The sequence below is a fragment of the Podarcis bocagei genome, assembly GCF_964188305.1.
Source record: "Podarcis bocagei genome assembly, chromosome: 9".
NCBI lineage: Eukaryota > Metazoa > Chordata > Lepidosauria > Squamata > Lacertidae > Podarcis > Podarcis bocagei.
In genome coordinates, this window is record NC_138134.1 from 79,229,948 (window position 1) to 79,252,721 (window position 22,774).

At 43.5% G+C, this 22,774-nt stretch overlaps 1 protein-coding gene across 13 annotated transcripts in view; it reads left to right on the forward strand.

Annotated features, from left to right (window-relative positions):
* ZNF638 (zinc finger protein 638) overlaps nt 1–22,774 on the forward strand; it is a 118,899-nt gene that overhangs the window by 90,125 nt on the left and 6,000 nt on the right. For 10 of the 13 annotated variants that reach the window (XM_081206865.1, XM_081206870.1, XM_081206871.1 and 7 more), the window contains 14 exons: nt 6,701–7,143; nt 7,279–7,334; nt 7,939–8,319; nt 9,265–9,314; nt 10,084–10,215; nt 10,392–10,520; nt 11,949–11,990; nt 12,360–12,500; nt 12,797–12,922; nt 13,888–13,937; nt 18,164–19,535; nt 20,113–20,166; nt 21,436–22,576; nt 22,679–22,747. In XM_081206865.1, the coding sequence (XP_081062991.1) occupies nt 6,701–7,143; nt 7,279–7,334; nt 7,939–8,319; nt 9,265–9,314; nt 10,084–10,215; nt 10,392–10,520; nt 11,949–11,990; nt 12,360–12,500; nt 12,797–12,922; nt 13,888–13,937; nt 18,164–19,535; nt 20,113–20,166; nt 21,436–22,576; nt 22,679–22,747 (4,186 nt within the window). The remainder of the gene's footprint in view (nt 1–6,700; nt 7,144–7,278; nt 7,335–7,938; nt 8,320–9,264; nt 9,315–10,083; nt 10,216–10,391; nt 10,521–11,948; nt 11,991–12,359; nt 12,501–12,796; nt 12,923–13,887; nt 13,938–18,163; nt 19,536–20,112; nt 20,167–21,435; nt 22,577–22,678; nt 22,748–22,774) is intronic. The other 3 variants (XM_081206872.1, XM_081206873.1, XM_081206874.1) reach the window with 3 other exon arrangements.

Below are 22,774 nucleotides of genomic sequence, written 5' to 3' on the forward strand. Positions count from 1 at the left end.
GAAACCTCTCTCCATGCCATGAGATTCCTGCATTGCAGGGGGTTGGACTAGAAGACCCTCGGGGTCCCTTCCAACTCTTCAATTCTATGATTCTATGCTTAATGTTATAAATTGTTGCCATGTCACTTCTTACTCACCTATTCGCTAAATGTAAAAATCCCAAATGCTGCAACGTTTCGTCCTAGAGCAGTCGCTCCATCTCCTTGGTCATTTGGGTTGTCCTTTCCTGAACCTTTTCCAACTCTACAATACCCTTTTTCAAGTGAGGTGACCAGAACTATGCTCTTTAATGCCTATATGAAGCTACTGGGAGAGCTGGGTGGTCAGTGATGGGCTGGCCAGTAACAAAACTGACTCAGGACCAGGGGGAAACCCTGGGGGTTGGTGTTTCCTCAAGTCTAGCAGTTAGTAAGGTAGCCTGCTATGGACAGGATGACAGTCCCATTGAAAAATGAGATACATATTCTTGGGGTACTCATTGATCCATTTTCTAGAGACCCAGGCAACCTCAGTGGCTCTGAACACCTTTTGGTTCACCAGCTACAGCCATTCCTGGACAGGTATACTTTTCCTACAGCATGCTCTGGGAACCTCCTGAGTGAATTAATTCTAAAGCACGGTATGTCAGGCTGCACTTGAAGGTGATCCAGAAGCTGCAAGTAATGCAGAATGTGCTAGTTTAGTGGTGGAGCAGTTGTACTGATGGGTACCAGCGTAGTGGAAATTGTAGAGCTGGAAAAGGTTGTAGAGCTGGAAAGGGGAAATTGTAGAGCTGGAAAAGGTTCAGAAATTGTGTGTCAGCATGCTGAGTCTGTGTGGAAGAACTGTAGCCAGAGGACTGCATCCCAATATCTACGACTTCCATTTGTGACCTTGTTGAAACAGAAAACGTGCATGAAGGAACTGAAAAGGGTAGATAGGTATTGAAAAGGCCATTAAGTCGAGTAATGTATGCCAGAGAATCAAAGTAGACCCCAACACAGAGTGTGTTATCATGGAACTTTGGAGTGTCAGGCATAGCCCTACTGGCTTTAGCCCATACGTAGCAGAGTTTTCCTGCACAGCGAGGAAGCTAGTTGCGGCAGTAATGACTACTCAGCTAGACTCAGAATAACTATTTACAGGATTTATTAAAAGGAAAATATAAAACCAGCAGAGTTTCTGCATACAAATAAAAGCAAAATAAACCCTCTCTTTCTCTCTCTCAAAACCATACACAGCACTTCTAACTCCTAACACACCTCACATCAAACTGTGCTAGCAATCCCTAGATAACAGAGTTGAGTGCTGCTCGTTAACCAATCAGAGTGAGTAGTTTCTAGGTCAAGCAGACCTGGGCTTTCTGCCAAGAATAAATTGCCACCAGCTGGAGTTAATTGGTGAAGCTAGAATCTGCAAGTTTCTCACGAGAACCAATTAACAGAAACTGAAACCGAAACTGAACACCCCCTCACAGATTCTGCTGAACAATTAACACCAAATACACCTATGTAGGAGATTATTTTTCCAGCAAACCTAAACCCTTGCACATTCGCTTGTTCTTTATCTTTGCCAATGGTTTAGTTAACACATCTGCTACATTTTCTTCACTTGACACATAAGTACAGGTGATTACATTGTCTTGTACACAGCAACGTACATTTTGGTATTTTACAGAGATATGTTTTGAACGCGATTTGAAGCCCTCTGTTTTACTTAAGGTTATACAAGCTTGATTATCAATGTAAACTTGTACCGGTTCTCCACAATTTACATTTAAATCTGTTAACAAATGCTTGAAATAAATCACCTCGTTGCACAATTCACTCAATGCGGCATACTCTGATTCCGTTGATGACACACTTACAACGTCTTGCTTGCGTGACCGCCAGCTGATTAAAGCTCCACCGACCATTATGACTAGTCCTGTGACAGATTTTCTATCTGGCAAATTTCCCCAGTCACTATCACAGTAGCAACTCAACATTTCGTCCTCGGAAGAATTTAATTGTAACATATAGCCAATTGTCTGTTTCAGATACCTCAGAACTTGTTTTACCCCTTTCCAGGCATTTAGTGTGGGTTTTGAGACCAATCTACTTAATATGCCTACTGCATAGCTAATATCAGGTCTGGACCACTGTGCTAGATACAATAAACTTCCAATTACAGAGTGATATACATCAGGGTATTCAAATTCAGGACTCTCATCTATGTGAAGTGTTTTTATGAAACCTGGATCCATAGGCACCGCTGCCCCTTTGCAATCCTGCATCCTGTATGTAGTCAGTAGTTGTTTAACTTTGTTCTGCTGACTAATTAGGCAGCTGCCATCTTGGGCCCAGCACACTTCCAACCCTAGATATGTCCTAACCGGGCCTAAGTCTTTCACTTTGAACTTACTGGACAATTGCTTGGCAAACCTTTTAGTTTGTTTATCTGTTTTACAGGCATACAATACATCATCTACATAAATCAGACAAAACTCTTGATCACTGCCTGTACCACGTACATAAACACAATTGTCAGCTGTACTCTGCTTGAAACCAAATGACACTAAGGCCTCATGGAAACATTTGTTCCAAGATCTTGCAGCCTGTTTAAGACCGTATAGAGCTTTGTTTAATTTCAACACTCTATTGGAACCTGTCTCATAACCAGGCGGTTCGGCTAGATACAGGTCTTCTGATATTGGTGCATGTAAATATGCAGTCTGAATATCAAAATGGTTTAACAGGAGTTTTCTCTTTGCTCCAAGCGTTAGAATCAGCCTTACACTGTCCCCCTTAGCAGTAGGGGAAAAAATTTCGTCATAATCTTTTCCAGGCCTCTGAGAATATCCTTGAGCAACTAAACGAGCTTTGTATTTGTACTCTCCTGTCACCAGAGGTTTAAGTTTGTACACCCACCTGCAGCCTACAATCTTTGCCCCCTCAGGCGCTGCAACTGGTGTAAAAACCTTGTGCTCATTCAGAGAGGACATTTCTTCCTCCATTGCCTGTTTCCAGAGCTCTGCCTCCTCTTTTGGTAACTTTAACACCTCCTGAAAACTCTTGGGTTCTGCAATTACACTAAACACATTTGCAGTATCAGGAGAAAAACGCACTGGAGGCACTCCTTTGTTTTGTCTTTTAGATCTTCTGGGAGAAAATTTTTCTTCTGACCCACTTTCCTCCTCAGAACTATGACCTCTCTTTTGTTGCTTAGCAACTGGTCTTTGGCTAACTCCACTTTCTTGAGAGCTCTTATCTGAACTTTCCTCCCCCTCAGACTCTGATTCTCTGTGTCTACCTTCAGAGTCATGGAGCTCCTGGGAAGGTTCAAACCAAACCTCAGTATTGGCATGTAGTCTCTCCCAGCCACTATGTTCACAAAAACTGGCATTCCTGGAGATCACAATGCCATTTGTCCCTTCAGCAAAGCGGAAACCTTTTCCCAGCTCCTGGTAACCCACAAACACTAACTGTTTGGTCTTAGGATCTCCTTTCTTTCTCATTTGTTTCGGAATTAATACCCAGGCTTTTGATCCAAACACATGCAAATGGTCAATTTTAGGTTTTTTCTGAAACAATTTAAAGTACGGGGTTGTACCTATTGTTTGATGAAAGAGCCTATTTTGGAGATAACACGCGGTGAGCATGCTCTCCCCCCAATAAGACATGGGTAAATCAGCATCATCAAGCATGGCAAACATCATATCTTGTAAAGATCTGTTTTTTCGCTCTGCAACGCCATTCTCCTCTGGGGAAAAAACGTTTGTTTTCCTATGCCCAATGCCACGCTTTTGTAACCAATCTTTAAAGGCATTTGACATAAATTCGCCACCTCTGTCCGTCTGAATCCTTTTGAGTTTAATGGACAGAAATCTTTCCACAGATGCCACCCAGCCTTTAAACTTAGTGAACACGTCACCCTTATTTTTCATGGGAAAAACCCAAGAGTAACGCGTGGCGTCATCCACAATTGTTAGTGAAAAGCGCGCTCCACCCCTGCTTACAGCAAATGGACCAATTACGTCCATGTGAACCAGCTGTAGCGGTGACTCACTAACTCTGTCACTTCTGGGGTAAGAGACTCTGTGGGTTTTAACCTTTTTACAGACATTACAATCAAGGTACTTGTTACAACTCTTTAAATTACCCCCATCAGCCAATTCAGACATTTTTAGTACACTTTTCCAGCAAGCATGCCCCATTTTCCTATGCAATAAGTGCACACAGTTGTCATGTATAGCTTTGTTATTCACTGCAGGCTGAGATTTACTGACTACTGCTGCAACTTGAGATCCTGCTTTAAGCCAAAACAAGCCTCCCTCTGACTTAGCAGTGCCTAAAATCTCACCAGCCTTCTTAATCATGCAACTGTCTCCTTCAAAATGCACTTTAAACCCAGCTTTTAGCAAACAATCTACAGACATCAGATTGCTCCTTAATGAAGGCACACAAAGTACATTTTGCAGGCATTCACGAAGACAAGGAACATAAACTGCACCCCCCGAAATCACTTCGGAAGTACTTCCGTCTGCTAGAGCCACCTGGCTGCGCTGTGCTGAGTTCTTGGAAACAAACAATTCATCTGAATTCACGATGTGGCGAGATGCTCCCGAATCGACCACCCAGACCGCTTGTTTCTCATCAGCAATCTTGACCTCGCCGGTCACCAGCTGAGCCGACTGTTTTCGTTTGAAGAATTTCTTTTTACGCTGCTGCTGCTGCTGATCTCGTCTCTGCTCCTGCACCGGCAACTGAGACTTGACCAACTCCGGACATTGTCGTTTTAGATGCGCTGAAGACCCACATCGGAAACAACGCCTAACAGCAAACGCTGACTCCTCACCAGTACGCTGCTTTTGCTCCACCTCTGGCACGGCATGAGAACTCCTTCCAAACCGCCCACCTGTAGAAGCCTCTGCAGCCACCGACCTTTCTTGCCTCTTCTGCCATTCTTCAATCAAACGCCCAGTAACGTAACTGACTGATAAATCATGCTCCTGCATGCCTTCTAGAGACAAAACTAAATTATCCCAGCTTTCCGGGAGAGAACTCAAAATAATAGCCACCTTCTCCTGCTGGTCTAATGCACAGTCTCTTTCCTGTAGCGCAACAAACTTTAACTGTAAACTGTGTAGGTGTTCCTGCATTGTAACCCCAGGCTGTAACATTGCCTTGTACAATGCCTTGCGAATGAACAGCTTGGAAACCGCTGTCTCACGCACATGGAGTTCTTTAAGTGCTTCCCACACACCTCTAGCTGTCTTGATTCCCCTCACATACGGCAACTGGGAATCTTCCAGCCCCAAGACAATTGTGGCCCTTGCTCTTTGGTCTTTATCGAGGTCTTCATCATCAGGCTTCGTAGGAAACTTACTCACCACTTGCCAGAGACGATCCCTCTGCAGCACTGCCTGCATGCGTTCCGACCACAGCAAGTAATTGGAGTCATTCAGACGCTCAAAAGCCATCTGAACTGGTTGTGAGGCCATCTTGAGAGCGATGTCCCTGGAACCCGGAACCAGCTACTCACGACCACCGAGAGAGAAAACAGGAACCACAGCACCCAGCACTCACACGCTGCAGCTGTTGTCCTTGTGTCCACTGCGTCACCAGCTCACCACGGTCAGGAACCAGCCAGGAACAACAACCTCTGGAACTACTGGAACCAACGCCGTTGATGCTGACACCACCGCAACTCAGGCTGGCAGCACAATGCCCATAACCTCATGGAACTTTGGAGTGTCAGGCATAGCCCTACTGGCTTTAGCCCATACGTAGCAGAGTTTTCCTGCACAGCGAGGAAGCTAGTTGCGGCAGTAATGACTACTCAGCTAGACTCAGAATAACTATTTACAGGATTTATTAAAAGGAAAATATAAAACCAGCAGAGTTTCTGCATACAAATAAAAGCAAAATAAACCCTCTCTTTCTCTCTCTCAAAACCATACACAGCACTTCTAACTCCTAACACACCTCACATCAAACTGTGCTAGCAATCCCTAGATAACAGAGTTGAGTGCTGCTCGTTAACCAATCAGAGTGAGTAGTTTCTAGGTCAAGCAGACCTGGGCTTTCTGCCAAGAATAAATTGCCACCAGCTGGAGTTAATTGGTGAAGCTAGAATCTGCAAGTTTCTCACGAGAACCAATTAACAGAAACTGAAACCGAAACTGAACATGTTAAAATAAAAAAAATCCTTCCTGTAGCACCTTAAAGACCAACTAAGTTAGTTCTTGGTATAAGCTTTCGTGTGCATGCACACTTCTTCAGATACACATGCACACGAAAGCTTATACCAAGAACTAACTTAGTTGGTCTTTAAGGTGCTACAGGAAGGATTTTTTTTATTTTGACTATGGCAGACCAACACGGCTACCTATCTGTAACAGAGTGTGTTGTTAGCAATTGCATTGTGAGGAGGAGAAGGAGGAGTTGTTGTGGTTCTCATCTAATACTGGGCACAAGGAGGCCAGTTTTCATTGGGACTACACCACATGTGGAGGGAAGGTTTGATCTCTCTCCTTCTCCCTGCCCCCTCCCCAGCAGTTATAACAGTGGCCCATTTATCTCTGCATCTGGTTTTCTGTTTATGCATTCAGCTGTTAGGACATCAATGTGACTTTCTGCTCAGTCATTGGGGAAAGGTATTTCTGTAGCTTAAGGGTTTTTTGCACAGATTGTGCATGGGTATATTCATAAAAGAGAACATAGAGTGTTATCTTTTTCAGATCAAAGGAAATGAAAAGAAGCCATCACAGAGTATCAAGAAAACTCCCCCAGGTACAGAGGTTGTTAAACCTCCCCCAGACTCTCAGAATGCCAAGAAAGCTCCCCCAAGCCCAAAGAATGCCAAGAAAGCTCCCTCAAGCACGCAGAATGTCAAGAAAGCTCCCTCAAGCACGCAGAATGTCAAGAAAGCTCCCTCAAGCACGCAGAATGTCAAGAAAGCTTCCTCAGGCACACAGAATGTCAAGAAAGCTTCTCAAGGTGCCCAGAACGTCAAGAAAGCTTCTCTAAGCTCACAAAATGTCAAGAAAGCTCCCTCAACCTCACAGAACGTCAAGAAAGCCCCAGGTTCACAGGATGCCAAGAAGCCTCCCACAACCTCCCAGAATGTTAAGAAAGCTCCTTCAAGCTCACATAATGTCAAGAAGTCACTTGCAAGTGCATCGTAAGTATGACGCTACTTAGTCTGGCCTATCACATTCTTTAAATCAGCTTTTTAATTGTTTTCTGTTCCAACTTGTGATTTATTTTAATGGGATTGTATCCAGCAATTAACCCACGATTTTGTTCCTTTTTTCAGGAAAGATCAAACTGCTGCAAAAACGTCCTCGGCAGCTGTGTCACTGGCCACTGCCTGTGAGTTCTGGTTGCTTTTCCTTCCTTTATGCTCCGTCTCCTGTAGTTTGGTGCATTGTGTGCTGAAAGTGGGTGAAAAAATTGAAGAAGACTCTTGCCTAGTCTTCCCATCATGCAGGCTTACTGATATATGTGGATCCCTGTCAGATGGAAATGTGTTGAAGAATGTGGTAGCTGCATGGAGAAGGGGGTAATGATTTTCAGGGGTGACAAGTTCAGCAAAATGAGGCCTTGAACAATTACATTTTTGGATCACTGAAGCCTATTCATTCTCAATAAATATTTTCCCACCAAAATATGTCAAACTGAAATCCTTCTTACTAATCTCTTGGGCTGCATTTTTGTTAATGATACAGGGGAGAGTTATCTTTTTAATATACTTCTCATTGGAAGTCCTGGGTTCTTTTCAAATATTTACTCATTTTAATGTTTCCTTTATTCTATAATTCTGTTAGCAGAACTGAGTTCCTGTTTTGTTCATTTCTGAACCTTCTTAAGTTGTCTGAACATAGTCTCAGGGCCACTGTAGTTACTGTCATTTTTAAGGTTAATAACTTAAACAGGAAGCCCCTTCTAACCAGATGAATGTTTTGTCTGATCACAGCAAAAGATGACAAAAAATCTGGAGACTCTCGAAAGGCTGGAGAGACAAAAGTGACTGTAAAACCAAAAAAGGCTGGAGATGTCAAAAAGACCGCAGGAGCAAAAACAGGTGTGAAGCAAAAGAAGCCTACAGATCCCAAGAAGCCTGAGGGGGTCCCGAAAGCTGCAGGAAGCAAGGACACAGCAGAACCCAAGACAGCTGTGAAGTCCAAGGCAAACGAGACTGGAGGGACAAAGGCTGCTGTGAAACAGAAGAAGCCTCACAGTGGTTCCAGGAAGCCTGAGGAAGCCACAAAAGCTGTAGAGAGTGAGAAGACGTCAGAACCCAAGGAAGCTCTAAAATCCAAAGCCAAAGAAACGAGCCCACCTGCAGAAGTGCCAGGTATCTTTGGAGACTCACTTCTGCCATCCTACTCAGAAGTCAGCCATAATAATAATAATAATAATAATAATAATAATAATAATAATAATAATAATAATAATAATAATAATTTATACCCCACCCATCTGGCTGGGTTTCCCCAGCCACTCTGGGCGGCTTCCAACAAAACACTAAAATACAGTAACCTGTTAGACATTAAAAGCTTCCCTAAACAGGGCTGCCTTCAGAAGTCTTCTAAAAGTTTGGTAGTTATTTTTCTCTTTGACATCTGGTGGGAGGGCATTCCACAGGGCGGGCACCACTACTGAGAAGGCCCTCTGCCTGGTTCCCTGTAACTTGGCTTCTTGCAGCGAGGGAACCGCCAGAAGGCCCTTGGTGCTGGACCTCAGTGTCCAGGCAGAACAAGTTCATTGGGTTTATTCCCAGAAAAGGGACTATAGCAGCCTTTCTCAACCTGTGGGTCCCCAGATGTTGTTGAACTACAACTCCCATCACCCCTAGCTAGCAAGGGATTATGAGTTGCTGGAGGGGCAAACGCAGGCCTCAGCAGAGATCTGAACTGAGTGACTCTGATGGATGATAACGATGTGCTAATGACCGGTTGTAAATACTGTAAATAAAGACTATAAAAAACGGTCAAGAGGCTCCTGTAGTGATTGCTGTGAAGAGAGGAAGAAGATAGAGTCGTAGTCCAACAACACCTGGGAACCCACAGGTTGAGAACCACTGGACTATAGGATTGCAGCCTTAAAAGTGTTGCTTTCATTGAGGTAAATTTTTACCTGTTCCATATAAGACAATAGTCTGGAACAAAAGGATTGGTTCAGTTTAAAATTGGGGTTTCCTTGTTCTGGGATTTGGGCTTTCAACTCCCCAAATGAACTCTTCATCAGTGACAGCCACATTACTTTTTCATCTTTTAACAAAATTATTTTTTAAATACAGATGTGACAGAAGCTGCAAAGAACATTGAAGCAAGTGAATCGGTCACCAAGGTGAGCTAAGATCCCGGTGGATGCAAGCAATTTTGTCCTCAAAATGCTTTGCAAACAAGGGAGAAACTATGGAAGAAAGATTTACAATTTACAGCATGCAGCACACTAAAAGAGAATTTTATGAAAATGTTATATAGGTGGTATCTGACCCCCTAAGTAGGTTAGCAAAGATGTATAAGTCAGAATCTGATATCTGTTGGAAATGTAAAGAGAAGGAAGGTACCTTTTTATCCTATGTGGTGGACATGCAAAATGGCTAAGGACTTTTGGGAGATGATCTATAAAGAACTGAAAAACATGTTTAAAAGGCCCTTTGTAAAAAGACCAGAAGCTTTTCTTTTAGGAGTAATTTTAGATATACCAAGCAATCAGGAAAAAAAACTGTTCATGTATGGAACCATAGCAGCCTGAATAGTATGTGCTCAAAAATAGAAGGAGGGTTTAATAGCAGCAAAGGAGGAATGGCGGATGAAAATGATGGAATATGCAGAAATGGCTAAATTAACTAGTAGAATAAGAGATCAGGAAGATAGAGTTTTTAAAGAAGATTGGAAAAGATTTGTAGAACATTTGAAAACTATTGTAAACAAATTAAGATGTTTGCAGGGTTAGAGTGACGAAACGGAGAAATATAAGAATACGGATTGATTAGAATAGGCAGCAGAAATTTGGGCTGGGTTTGGGAAAAAATAAGAAACAGCAGGCTAATGTTATGTGAAAATTCGTTGATAATAATTCTAATTTTCCCGTTTTTGTTTTGCTTTTCTAGGAAGCAGAAGAGATGTGTGTGGTTTTGATTTCTAACCTGCCTGCTTCAGGATTAACTCCAGATGAGATTTCTAATTTAACCAAGCCCTTTGGAAAACTGAAAGATGTGTTAATTGTATCTTCACATAAAAAGGTATTGAGAAGCCATTTTTCACTGGACGCAAATAAAGAGCAGAAATGCTCCATAATGCAGTATTTCCATGAACGTTCATGGAAAATCACATAAAATTTCTGCATATTGTAACTTTGGAGGAGGCGATTATCTGGTTTCAGGTGGCTGATACAGATTTCTTCCTTCTTTTTCAAAAGGCATACCTAGAAATGAGTTGCAAAACTGCAGACTCCATGGTGCAATTTTATACCTGCTTTCCAATGTATGCGGAGGATAACCAACTGAGCATTACTTTGGCACCTGAATTCAAAGACATAAAAGATGAGGTTGGTAACTAAAACATTAAGAAAAATGGTGGGGGCAGGGGGAGAATGCAGTGTGGTCTTGTGGTATTCTAAAGACGAACACGTTTATAATGCTATCTATTTTATTTGTCTTTAAGGTGCCACAAGGCTCTTTGTTGCATCAACCGTTTGGGGGGCAAAGTGGGGATGGAACAGGGTATTTGCTGGCTTTTTCAATGGTGTTTCAAATATGGTCATCTGTCCTGGATGCCTTAGCTGAGATTCCTGCATTGCAGGGGGTTGGACTCGATGACCCTCAGGGTCCCTTCCAACTCTTAAGATTCTATGCTATGCAATTTCACTTAAACGCACGGTACCTTGGAACGTAACCCCTGCGTAAATTTGGAGTTGCCTGTGCTACAACCAATTAATGCAGTCACATCTTTGATCATTGGCAAATGGTCTGCTGGGAGCTGCTGTCCTCTGCTTCCTCACATTTGATTTAGTTGTGCTTCACTTTTTATTTAGGCAAATGTGTTGCAGGACCTGTTTCAAACCCTGCCCTCGGGCCTTTCTTTCTATAAACAACTTGCTTGATACCTAGACTGCAGAGGCAGCGGTGCCAATTAGCATGATCTGAGGTTCTGTGCTTGGTGTGTCTGGGCTGGTTTGCATGGCTCAGTGCTGTGTGCAGGAGCTGAGCCAAGTATCTGGGTCCACATGCTCTTCTGCTCCCACTGCCAGCCAGCTGGGAGAAGGACTTTGCTAGGGTTTCCGTTCTGTTTCATAGGATCCTGGCTCAGCATTACACATGAACCAGAGAGTCATGGTTTAACTCAATCCCTGGTTAGTTAAGCAAGCCAGCTTCATAACTCAAGGTGTGGAGATTTGTTTAGAATCTGGCCAGTTTTTGGTCTGAACCACATTCTCTGGTTTGTGCCCAGTGCCAAGATGGGATTCTGTGAAAATGAAAGTATATGCTAGCGAAATCCTTCTTGCTCCTCTACAGAAGAGGGAGGGAGCATGTAAACTTGAGAATTTGTTAGGCTTGTTTCAGCTCACCCACATAGTGCTAAACCATGGCTTACCATGAGGTGCAAAGTATTCGTCTGCCTGTTTAATCCAGTAAATAATCATGAATTAACAACTCCCTGGAGTTGGAAGACTAATGAAAGCAGTGCTGGAAAACAGCTATGAAAAATGAGTGTGCGTTCATGAGCCAGAGCCCCATTTGTCAGGGGCATGGAGTGATATTCCTGGGGGATAGGTATATATTCACCATGAGAATGGGGGGGGGGGGAGAATGTGTTTGCAAAGTGGAGCCAAGGCTGAATGCTTTAAGAGGGTTATGGTGCTGAACACAAATCAAAATGAGACCCAGTGAAAATGGCTGTGATTTATGTATAATCTGTAAATCCGCAGACACCTTTAGTTTTCTTAAATAAATATTTTTGATCCCTTTTTCTTTAGGAAGCTATATTTGTTTCTATGATTAAGGATGTCAATCCAAAGGTAAGTAGCAGAAGCATTACGAATTGTTATGTAGTGCTTTTCCCTATAATCATTTTGATCCCGATCATGCTGGCGGCAAACCTCAGAATGGCCCAAGTGAAGTGCAGGTGTGAATAGCTGAAATACTGTTCTGTGGTCTCCACAGAATAGATGGCTTAAGGAAATGAATCCAAACCTCATGCTGCCGGAGAAGGCAGGAAACAGCCAGGCTCACTGGCCTAGCAGACCTGGTGAAAGAAAAAGTCAAACTCCAAATAGAAACCATCTGCTGTGCAGTCACTGCTTAACATGGGGCGTTATGGTGAAGGGTGGGCAGGAAATGGGGTACTGTAAATAGATAAAATTGATGCCTGCATTTTCTTTAACTAGGTGAACACAGAAAATATCCATTCACAGTTTGTGCATTTGGGCAACCTGCCAGATAAGGGATATTCAGAACTCGAAATACTTTGTGTTGGACTTCGATTTGGACGCGTAGATCACTACATGGTGATAGCAAATAAGAACAAGGTGGCTGTTCTTGTTTTGGAAACTTCTTTTTGTAAGCAGACCTGTTACTTGATGCACTCTCCCCAGAGCACCATGACACAGTTTACTATTGTGGCACAGGAACCTAGTGGCAGAGGAAAGTTCTCACCCACCCCTCCCCAGCTGCCTTAAAGGACAGCAACAAACTCCTAGAAATAATGTCTTTCAGGAGGAAAAGCTCCATCTGGCTAATAAGTAATATTTACATGCGTATCACTGTACTGACTGCACAAAGGGTATACTTTAATGTTAACTTTATGCATATCTTAACTTCTAAGGCCATTCTGCAGTTGGATAGTGCTGAGTCGGCTGCATCCATGTGCCGCTTCCTGAAAAGGTATCCACACAACCTTGGAGAATCACGGTTGACATTCTCACGCTCACCACAGATTGAACCGTCGCCGGTAAGTGAGCTTCCTTTCTTTAAACGCGTCTCAGTTTTCCAGCTTGTTTGCGTCCGTGGTGGGTACTGAAGACTCAGCCTGGATGTGGATGTTTGCTGTGAATGCCGCTGGGCTGTTCTTGCCCGCTGGCATGGAAGGTTTGAAAGCTACGCAGTGGTCGGGGAACTGGACAAGAGCTCGCTTGTCTCTAGCAAGGACACAGCAGGTGCAGGAAAGCCCTGACTCTGCCCACCCACAACTAAGTCTAGTGCCACCCAGTGGCTAAACTATGTAACAGTTGTGGGGAAGCTTGAGGCAGCCCTATGTGGTGGCCCAGGCAGTTTTGGCCAAGCCAGACCCACCTGCCCTACCCATATAATGTCATTTATGATATGGTGTGTGGAGCAGGTAAAGACGAGGATGGGACAGATTTGGAGTTTGCTGGCTCTGCCAGCCAGCTGATTGGCAGCTCCTGACTCTTTGTAAGCACTGCCTTGCGAAGGAAGGCTCCAACAATGGGTGTCCCCCGCAAAGCCCTGCACTTTGCCAGAACTGACAATCAGCTGATGCTCAGTTACACTCCAACACTCCCTCTTCCCCTGTTGCTTTTGTGGACTGATCAAGATGCCAGCTAGGTATACGGTCCAGTCTTATTCCTTGACAGGGCTTAAAATTGGGCATTAGCATGGAGTCAGGTGTAATGGGCACAGCTTATAGTTAAGGTTGATTCCTGGGAAGTAGAAATCGTGCGATTGAGCAGAGTCGTGACATACGAGTTGCCCTGTTTCCCATTTTTCACTCTCATTTCTTTTTTTGTTGTCTTACGCAAAAGTATTTAGTTTTGGACAACTGCAGAAAAGAGCCATTCATAGAGCCTCTTTTTCATTACTCTGAAAATTCTGTTGTGTATCTGTGGGCCGAAGTATTTCACACAGTTTTTTGTTAATTGCTTCAAGAGCTCAGAACTGGACATTGTTTTTGAACAGGCTGAAGTCACAAGAAAGGAGGAGAAGAAACAAGAACCAGGCAACGAAAGGTTTGTTTTTTAAATATTTAAATGAACTCTGTGTGTGTGTGAGAGAGAGAGCGAGAGAGAGAGAGTGTGTATGCATGCATGTGTGGCTTTTAAGATTTGTGATTGAATAAAGTAGACTAAATATCCACCTCACCTTTCCGTGGTAAGCCCAGTATTCTGATTTATTTAGGGTTGTCACAACTTGTTCTCTGTGTATCCCTCTCACCCCTCTGTCAAGTTTTGGACTTGTCGTGCAGTCGTAGCTGCTGAAGTCAGCAAGTGTGCCTGGAATGTGTGCGTACAGTTCATTTCCATTAATATCCATGGAACTTTACCATTGACTTTAGTGGGGTGTGGACTGAACCATACACAGTATTTGCAATTCAGATGACTACAGAAAAATGACATTGGAATTAACCAGCTGCAGCAGTGCATGCAATTCTGTGTGACAAGCCGGTGTTTTTGAATCAGTGCTTTCAAGCTCTTTCCAAGTATATAAAGATATTTTGCTGTGCAGTTCATTTTTTCAAGGAGTCTACAGTTGGCCCTGAAGCTGGTCTATCATGTCACGCTATTTAAGTGTAATAGAAAAGACCATTAGCAGTTTAAAGTATCCCAAGAACCATGTGCTAAATGCATAGTGTATCCTGTCAAGTGTTCACACAATATAAAATTATGGATGAGATACACAGAATTTTAATGACTGTATTTATAATTAATTTGCATCAAAGAGAATAGGTTAAAGTAACAAGGGTTTTTTTCTGTAGGTGGAAAAAAAAGAACATTTTTGTTTTCAAAATGACTTCTGCACCTCAAATTATCTTCCTAGATTCTTCTTAAAAGGGAGATGCATGCACAACTTTATAGCCTACAGATGTAGTTAAAATAATTGTACTCTGGCTAGCAAGTACATTTGAAAATTAACACCCAGGGTGTTTGTTACATCATAATGCTGATATGTTCCCTATTTCACGTCTAATAAAACTGTGTTTTCCCCCAAAGCTCTCATCTACACACGTGCAGCCTGCTTAGTTGTTGATGATATGCACCTGCAATGGAAGTATAACACACATTTCTAATCCGGTATACATACACTTGGTACATGCAGAACACCAGGCTCATTTGGTAACTCATTGTCTCCTTACTTGAGTGTAAACGTTGGTTCCTGAGATACTGCATCCGAAGGAAGCATTTAACATAACCGCTGTTGAGGAAGCCCATGTAACAGAGTGACTTTGCATGGGTCATACCTGAGTCAGCTTCAGCTGCTGGCTTTTTGCGCAAAAAAAACCCCAAAACAAACAAACCACACACCCTTTTCTCTGTTACAAAGAAACCAGCAGCATGGCTAGTAGGCATAAAGCTTGTTCTTCACTGAATCATTTGCACTCATGATGGAATATGGCAAGAAGAAAAATATTTTAAATCGTGGAGTACAGAAAGAAGGCAGATTTTTCTTTTTACTTGCTCCCCTGACCTTACTCTGTTGGGGAACAAATGGACGCCATATGTTTTTATGGTTGATCGGACGTAATAGATGAAATCTTGATTAATAAACTGTGTGTCACTTCTTCACAATGGCTATCACTTCATCTTCTGGATGAGTTGATGGACCTTCTTGCTCTGAATGTACTTTGATACCTCCTCCCATGATGGTATGTTTCCGGCAAACAGTTTTCCCCCAGAACCAGATGGAGGTGGCTGAAGATGAACTGAGCTTCGGGTGAAGAACAGCTATGTGTGGCTCTTTTGCCTCACTCACGTGTGGCATGCTTTTTATGGGTTGTCCTTTCCATTAGCTTCCTCAAGGGTGCGAGACTGCAACAGCAAGTGGGGTTGTGTGGTGCTTCCTTGACTTGTTTAAATTATTGCACCCTGTTGACAGAATCTTGATGTCACAACTCTATCATTCCTGAAAGCGCCATCTCTTTGGCAGGATGTTATTCCTGGCTGTGAATTCTGCTTTTTTTTTTTTTTTTTTGTCTGTGCTTTTCTTGTCTGACAGAAGGTCTTGGAACTCTTAAATCTCCCAAATGAATTGCTAAAGTTCACTACCTGCACCTAAAAAACACATTTTAAAGGACTGAATCATTGTGTGAGTAGCTTCTCTTCTTCAAGAAAGGCTCCCTCTTGGTTGAGTAGCATGACCAACCTCTCTATGGGAATTTTCCTGTTTAGATTCACCTGAAAAGAGTCACATGTGCAAGCTGTGTTGTTGAAAGCCCAAAGAGAAGGGGATATATGTGTTAAGCCAATCTCGGTTGGATATCTTCACAATTTAGAAACAGGTTCTTTGCAGCTTACCTCTGAATTCATGCAGCTGTCTATCCAAACCATACAGATGTGTATTACTCAGGAACTTTTTTGTTTCCCCCTGGAGTTCAGTAAATTCACTAATGCCATGAAGTTGAGCTGCGTCACATCACCAATCCCAGCTGGAAGGTCCCATCCATATTTGCCAAAAGTTGGAGGAACCATACTGTTTTTGCTTGGTTCGGTTCTGGATCCTGTTTGCTGTGCTTCATTATAGTGTGCCTTGCACTCCTTACTCTCCTAGTTTCATCTACTCTAATACGCATCAGCATCCCCTTTGCAAGTCACAAAATCCATGCCTTTTGTGCTTGACCATTTATTATTATTATTTATTAAATTTGTTTACCCGTAGAATCTCAGGCGATTAGCAGCATAAAATTGAAATATGAAAAAAGAGAAAATTATTAATAATAATAATAATACAAAGACAACCCAATAATCCACAACACAATCAGTCAGCCCAAGGCATGGTTGAAGAGGAACGTTTTCTCCTGGCACCTAAAGGTGTATAATGAAGGTGCCAGCCAAACCTCCCTGGGGAGAACATTCCACAAACGGGAAGCCACCACAGAAATGGCCCTGTTCTCTTGTTGCCACCCTCCGGACCTCTCGAGGGGGAGGCATAAGAAGAAGAAGGGCCTCAGAAGATGATCTCAGGGTCCAGGTAGGTTCCTGAGATCTCCGATTTAGTGATCTCAAATTTTTATTTCTGTTACTCAGCAAAATTTATATACTGATTGATTGGTGTAAAACCTCAAAGTGGTTTGCAAGAAATATTAAAATTATCAATGAGAACATTATTTTTGCATATATTTTACTGCTTTGTAGTCCTATTTTTTGAGGTTTGATGTTTCCTTTTGGAATTGCTCCTGCTTGGGCAAGACACTTTCCCCTCCTTTAATCGAGTATGATAGTGGCAGTTCTTCTCCCATCAGTTGCCTGCACAGTTTACACGCCTCCCCTTTTCATTTGGTTCTGCAGAATACAGCACACTTCACCCTGCCAGTTGTGCTGTGTGTGGGGGGAGGTTGTTATGGAGCTTTTATTTTGCCCTCTTTCTGAGGGCACCTGACTCACTTCACATAACATGTACAGCACCCAGTTTGGTGTGTGATCATCTTTCAGTTGTAATATGTGATATCTTAGCATCCTTCCCTAGGTCATCAAAGCAGAATTGCCATTACCCCAGCTTTGAAATCATTCACCTCCAGGTGGAGATTATTCTAGAGACACACTAGAATGGGCTTTCAGGAGGCACCAGTTTGGCTGTTGCTGGAAGCTCAATGGACCAAATAGAGCCTTGATCTGATTGCAGCAGGACCGATTTTACATTCCTAATACTTATGTACTTGTAAGTGGAAGTTCTCTGAAATACTGTACATTGTCGCCTTGAATTTGGTTATTTTGGAATCTATCAGAAAGCTGAAACTGGACTAAAGGCTCAGCGAGTGTGTATGTGTGGGCATTTCCACTCTTGTCTGACTCATTTCAGTTCTCTAGGTAATACCCCATTTAGCACCCATATTTCTGGAGCGGAACTGCAGGAAGGTGGATAAAAGATCAGGAGGGCTTCCTATTCTAACTTTAAATTGGTTTATATCCATAACCAGAGCTATGCGTCCCTGTGTTCTGTCTGTCTTTCTCCCTACCTAAACTTAACCCTGACCTGTCAGCTCCAAGGTACACAGAGCACACATGCATATTGACTAGTACCATTAGAGAAATGCTAAGATGCCTGCCATGCTGAAGCAACTTAAGAGAAAGGTAAACTAGAATTTGGCTCATTGTGAAAACCAGTTTGGTTGTTAGGCTAGATTTCCTAATGCTAAGCTCTGTTGCATCAGGAAATCCCAACCGTTGGCGTCGAGGGGTTATTGATTACTGTGGAGTTCTCAACATAGCTTGATTTCTTCTGTCTTTTTAAATATATTTAGCCCTGACTTGAACACATTTCCCGAAGGATCAGGAGTGGTGCACCCAGCTGCTGTTCCTTCACCAAAGCCTCCTGAGGCCAAGGAAGAACCAAGTTCTGATCAGAAGCCTAGGATTCCAGAAGGGAAGACTGAAGAAGACTCAAGACCCATTGAGAAAGTGGTATGTGAAGTGGCATCAGAACCATCAAAGACAGAAGGGTCAGAAGAGGATTCTGGAACTGGAGCAACAACCACACCTACTACGCCAGTTGATTTAGGATCATCTGAAGTAAAATCCGAAGGAGTTCTTCTTACTTTGCCATCCAATTTGGAGAAGGAAGAAAAAATTGGAGACACCTCTAATGATGAATTTCTGGAAAATGCACCTGCAGCTACTGGAGAAAACAAAAGTGAAGAATTAGCCACTCCTCTTGGTAAATCACCGGAAGAATTACCCAGCACGACTGAAGCGGAGCGCATAGGAGTAGACTCTGTCACGACCGTGGAAGGAGAAGACACAGTTGCTGCCACCTCTGAGACATTTCCAGTGGACTCTGCAGAAGTTGCCGTGGAGGAAGTGTCAAGTGGCAACGTACAGTCAGATAACAAGCCAATAACCCAAGAGGCAGATAGTACTGAAGCATTACTCAATATATCAGAAATACCTACATATCAGGTGATTGGGGGGGTGATAGACAAGGAATCTGAAATCCCCTGTTCCGCAGCTGAAGCTAATATAGTGATGGAATCTAAGGCAGCGGTGCTGGAAGCTGTGGAAGTCACAGAGGAGAAACCTGAATTAGTCAAACCTGAACATGTAGTCAAGACGGAGACAACTTTAGAGAAGCAACCTGAAAGGCTGGTATCAAATGATGGACCAACCAAGGAGGAGAAACCTGAAAAGATTACAGACGACAAGAGTCCTGAACAAATTCTACCCAAGGCACAGCCCAGTAAAGGACCGGGACAAGCGGCTGAATCCATCAATCTTGCATCAGAATCAGCATCCAGTGCGGAGACTACTTCTGTTGGTGAAAGTATGCTAAAGGCTCCGATGTCTGTCCCAAATGTATCCAAGACGAAAGCTTCGACTCTGAGAAAAGAGAAGCAGAAGACTCCCGCGAAGCCGGCAACCAGGAGCCGCGCAGTCACTGAAAAGAAAGTGGTGTCAAAAGAAGCGAGTCAGCAAAGGCCTCCGAGCGGCAGGTCAAATGTGACAGATGGCGGCAAGTCTAAGCCCAACGTATGTTCTCTTGTTGTTAAGTTAGGCATTGGGAAGAGTTCATCGCTGCCAGACAAGGACTCCCCAGTGGAAACTAAGGGTAGCTCAAAGCAGACCCCGGAGCGGGAGAGTAGATCATCCAGTGTGAAGCGAGACAGCGGCAGCAATAAGGTGAGAAGGGCTAAAGTGCTGGCTCCTTGTGACTGGCTGGTAACTAACGTTGACGCTTCTTCCAGATCCTGAACCAGTGCAGTGGTAGCCTGGGCCCAGTTCCCTTCCCCTTCCTCTAAGCGGTTGCATTAAGCGGGGCAAACAGGCAGGCGGGGATCCTGCCGTCTCTAGATTCATGGCACACACAGCTGGAAAGCGGCTCACTCGGAAGCACTTGGTGGACGGGAACTTCTTCTGGGTAAACCTGAGAGTAGAGCACCAGCTCTTCACGGTGCAGTTCTGAATGGGCGGCAAGTATTGTTCATTCTTCCCCTTGCTGTCGCTGTCTCCTCTGTCGTGAGGAGAGGCTTTCTGTGTCGAATCCTGACGGTTTTGCACATACTGGCTGCTGAGAAGGGACCACTTACTCACGAGGTGGTTGGTGCGCTCAATACCCGGATCTTAAAAATTATTGCCACGGTCTTAACTTTCTTAGCGTGTAATGAATTTCATCCAAGTTTAAAGGGGGAAGTCGTGTATCGGTGAGCTTGCAATTCTGTTGTTTTGATTCTTGTTCCCCTTTCTAAATTTTCTTCAGGTATCTGCTGGGAGAACTACTAGAAGTTCTAAAAGCTGCACAAAACCAAAAGAGGTAAGGAAAGAAACAAAGCGAGTGACAGCATTAGAATTACAATCACTTCAAAAAGCACCTGAAATAAGGTCTCTGCAGTGAGTTTTTGAAGGGTTATTTTTTCTTACCACTTTCCTGTCAACTAAAAAATTATTATAATGCTCATGGTCATATAATACCACAACCGGAGAAAGCTGCTATGGCTCAGAACTTAAGACTCTAGATTTCCTTAAGGAAGATGGGCACTGTATTATTATTATTATTATTATTATTATTATTATTATTATTATTATTATTATTATTATATTAGGAAACAAGGTGAGGGTCATTTTTCTGACCTATTCTGACCTTTTGTTTGAACAACTGATGGAATTGAACACGGTTCCACTTAAATTTTGGATTTGGATTACTTGGGTTGAGTTTCCTGCAGCGGATAAACCAGCCTATGCCGTTGGTGTGATTCGAGAGATGAGAGAGGGAAAGTGTGAGGTGGGGGAGATTCTGAGTTTTTTCTACAAACACAGCAATTGCTTCATAGCAGTAACAATAATATCCCAGTTTTTTCTTTTCCTTTTTTAAAAAAAGGGTTACCACATTTCTTCTTCTTCAAAGTTTGGGTTCCTAGGAACTTTGGTGGGTAAAGGGTAAAAAGTTGCTGCATTTAAATTATAGAATTCCCTTCCACAAGATGTAATGGCGGTCACCAGCTTGGAGGACCACTCAAGCAGATGAGACACATTCACAGAGGACAAGGCGCTCATCTACGGTTGCTCACGGCAGCTATGTTCCACCTCTCCCGTCAGGCAGGATGCCTCTGAATACCAGTTGCAGGGAGGGTGTAGCTGTTGCACACATGTCTTGCTTGTGAGCTTCCCCATGGTGCCTGGCTGGCTGCTGTGGGAACAGGATTCTGGATGGAGGGGCCTTTGCCTTGATGTAGGGTTTGGTTTGGTTTGTTTGTTTATAAAATTTATATGCGCCCCTTCATCCATAGATCTCAGGGCACTTCACAACATAAAATTGCAATATATAAACCTAGTCTGTGTTCTTTAGTCATGCTAAGCTCAAAAGCCTTTACTTACACCCCCATTTTAGGGCAAAGCCCCTCCAGATGGCAGCTCCTATAAACAGTAGTTAAAGACACAAATCCTGTATTTGTGTGGCCATGGTAAATTTCTGTTTCTGTGTTCACCTCTTTGGTTTAGAACTGCCGTTACTGGGCTTCATTGTCACCATACTTCTGCTGATTTCTCTTGCTCGCTAAAGCTGAGCTTTGTTTTTCTTTTGTAGGAAGAAGAGCTTTCTCCATTTAACTTGGATGAGTTTGTGACCATGGATGAAGTTCTAGAGGAAGCGGACTCTCCCACTCAGCCCAGGAGAAACCCCGTACGAGGCAAAAGGAAGGATCACACCAAGAAAAGCCTTCCTTCCGAGCCGAGTTCCAAGAAAAGGAAGGGCAAGAGCTCTGCTCACGTTGATGAGAATGAGCTTTCCTTTGTTACTCTGGATGAGATTGGAGAAGATGAAGGTGGAATGTTGCAGGCTGAGCTTCTGAACTTGGAAGCCGTGCCAGATTCCCAGACTTTGGTCACGGTGGATGAAGTGAACGACGAGGAGGAGTTGATCGATGAAGTGATCAAAGATCCACAGTCACTTGTTACTTTAGATGAGATATCAGAGCAAGAAGACCCTAAGGATGCGTTCGCTTTAGGGGATAATGAGTCGGACCTTAAAGCAGAGCCCTTAGTCACCGTGGATGAAATTGGAGAAGTGGAAGAGATGCCGCTAAGTGAGCTGTCACATTTCAAGGTTGGCGAGGCCATAAAATCCAGGGAGGGTGAGAAGCAGGTTGTTGAGGATCCTGGAGAGGATCCTGGAGATTTCCTTTCTTCTCAGATCCCAGAAGATCCCAGCACTCTAGTTACCGTGGACGAGATCCACGAGGACATCGATGATCAGCATCTGGTGACTTTGGATGAAGTGGCGGAAGATGACGAAGACTTCCTGGCGGACTTCAATCGCTTGAAAGAAGATCTTAACTTTGTTACTGTAGACGAGGTTGGAAGCGATGAGGAGGAAGAGGGGAAAAGTGACTCTCCTCCCCCAGCAGAAGTGAAAGAGTCAGTTGCTGAAAGTATATTGGGAGAAGAGGTTGTCATGGCAGTAGCTGAACCAGAAGAGGATGTGGCCAAGCCAGAAGAAGTTGGAACTCCAGGTGAATCTCTGGCTGAGAAGAGAGAGCAGGCCTCGAAGGAACAACCTGAAGGAACTGAGGCTCAGGCAGAGGAGCCTCAGGAGGAGACCTGCATTTCTGTGGCCGCCACAGCTGACAAGCCGGCTGCCTTAATAGACACAGAAAAGGATGAAGGAAGAGATGAAGAAACAAGCCGGACGCCTGAAGCTGACACAGGGTGTGAGCAGCCAGCGGCAGGTAGGAATGGAGTTATGTCTTAACAGGGCTCAACCCCATGGAAGAGGTGAAAGCCACCTGAGCAAAAGTGTCAGAATTATATATGCAACCTTCTACTTGCAGAACCAATATTGAACCAGGCAGAAATGCCAGATAGCGAGAGCAGTATGAGGGAGGAGCAGCAACCACCTGGTGAGATTTATTTACTTGAGTCTTGCA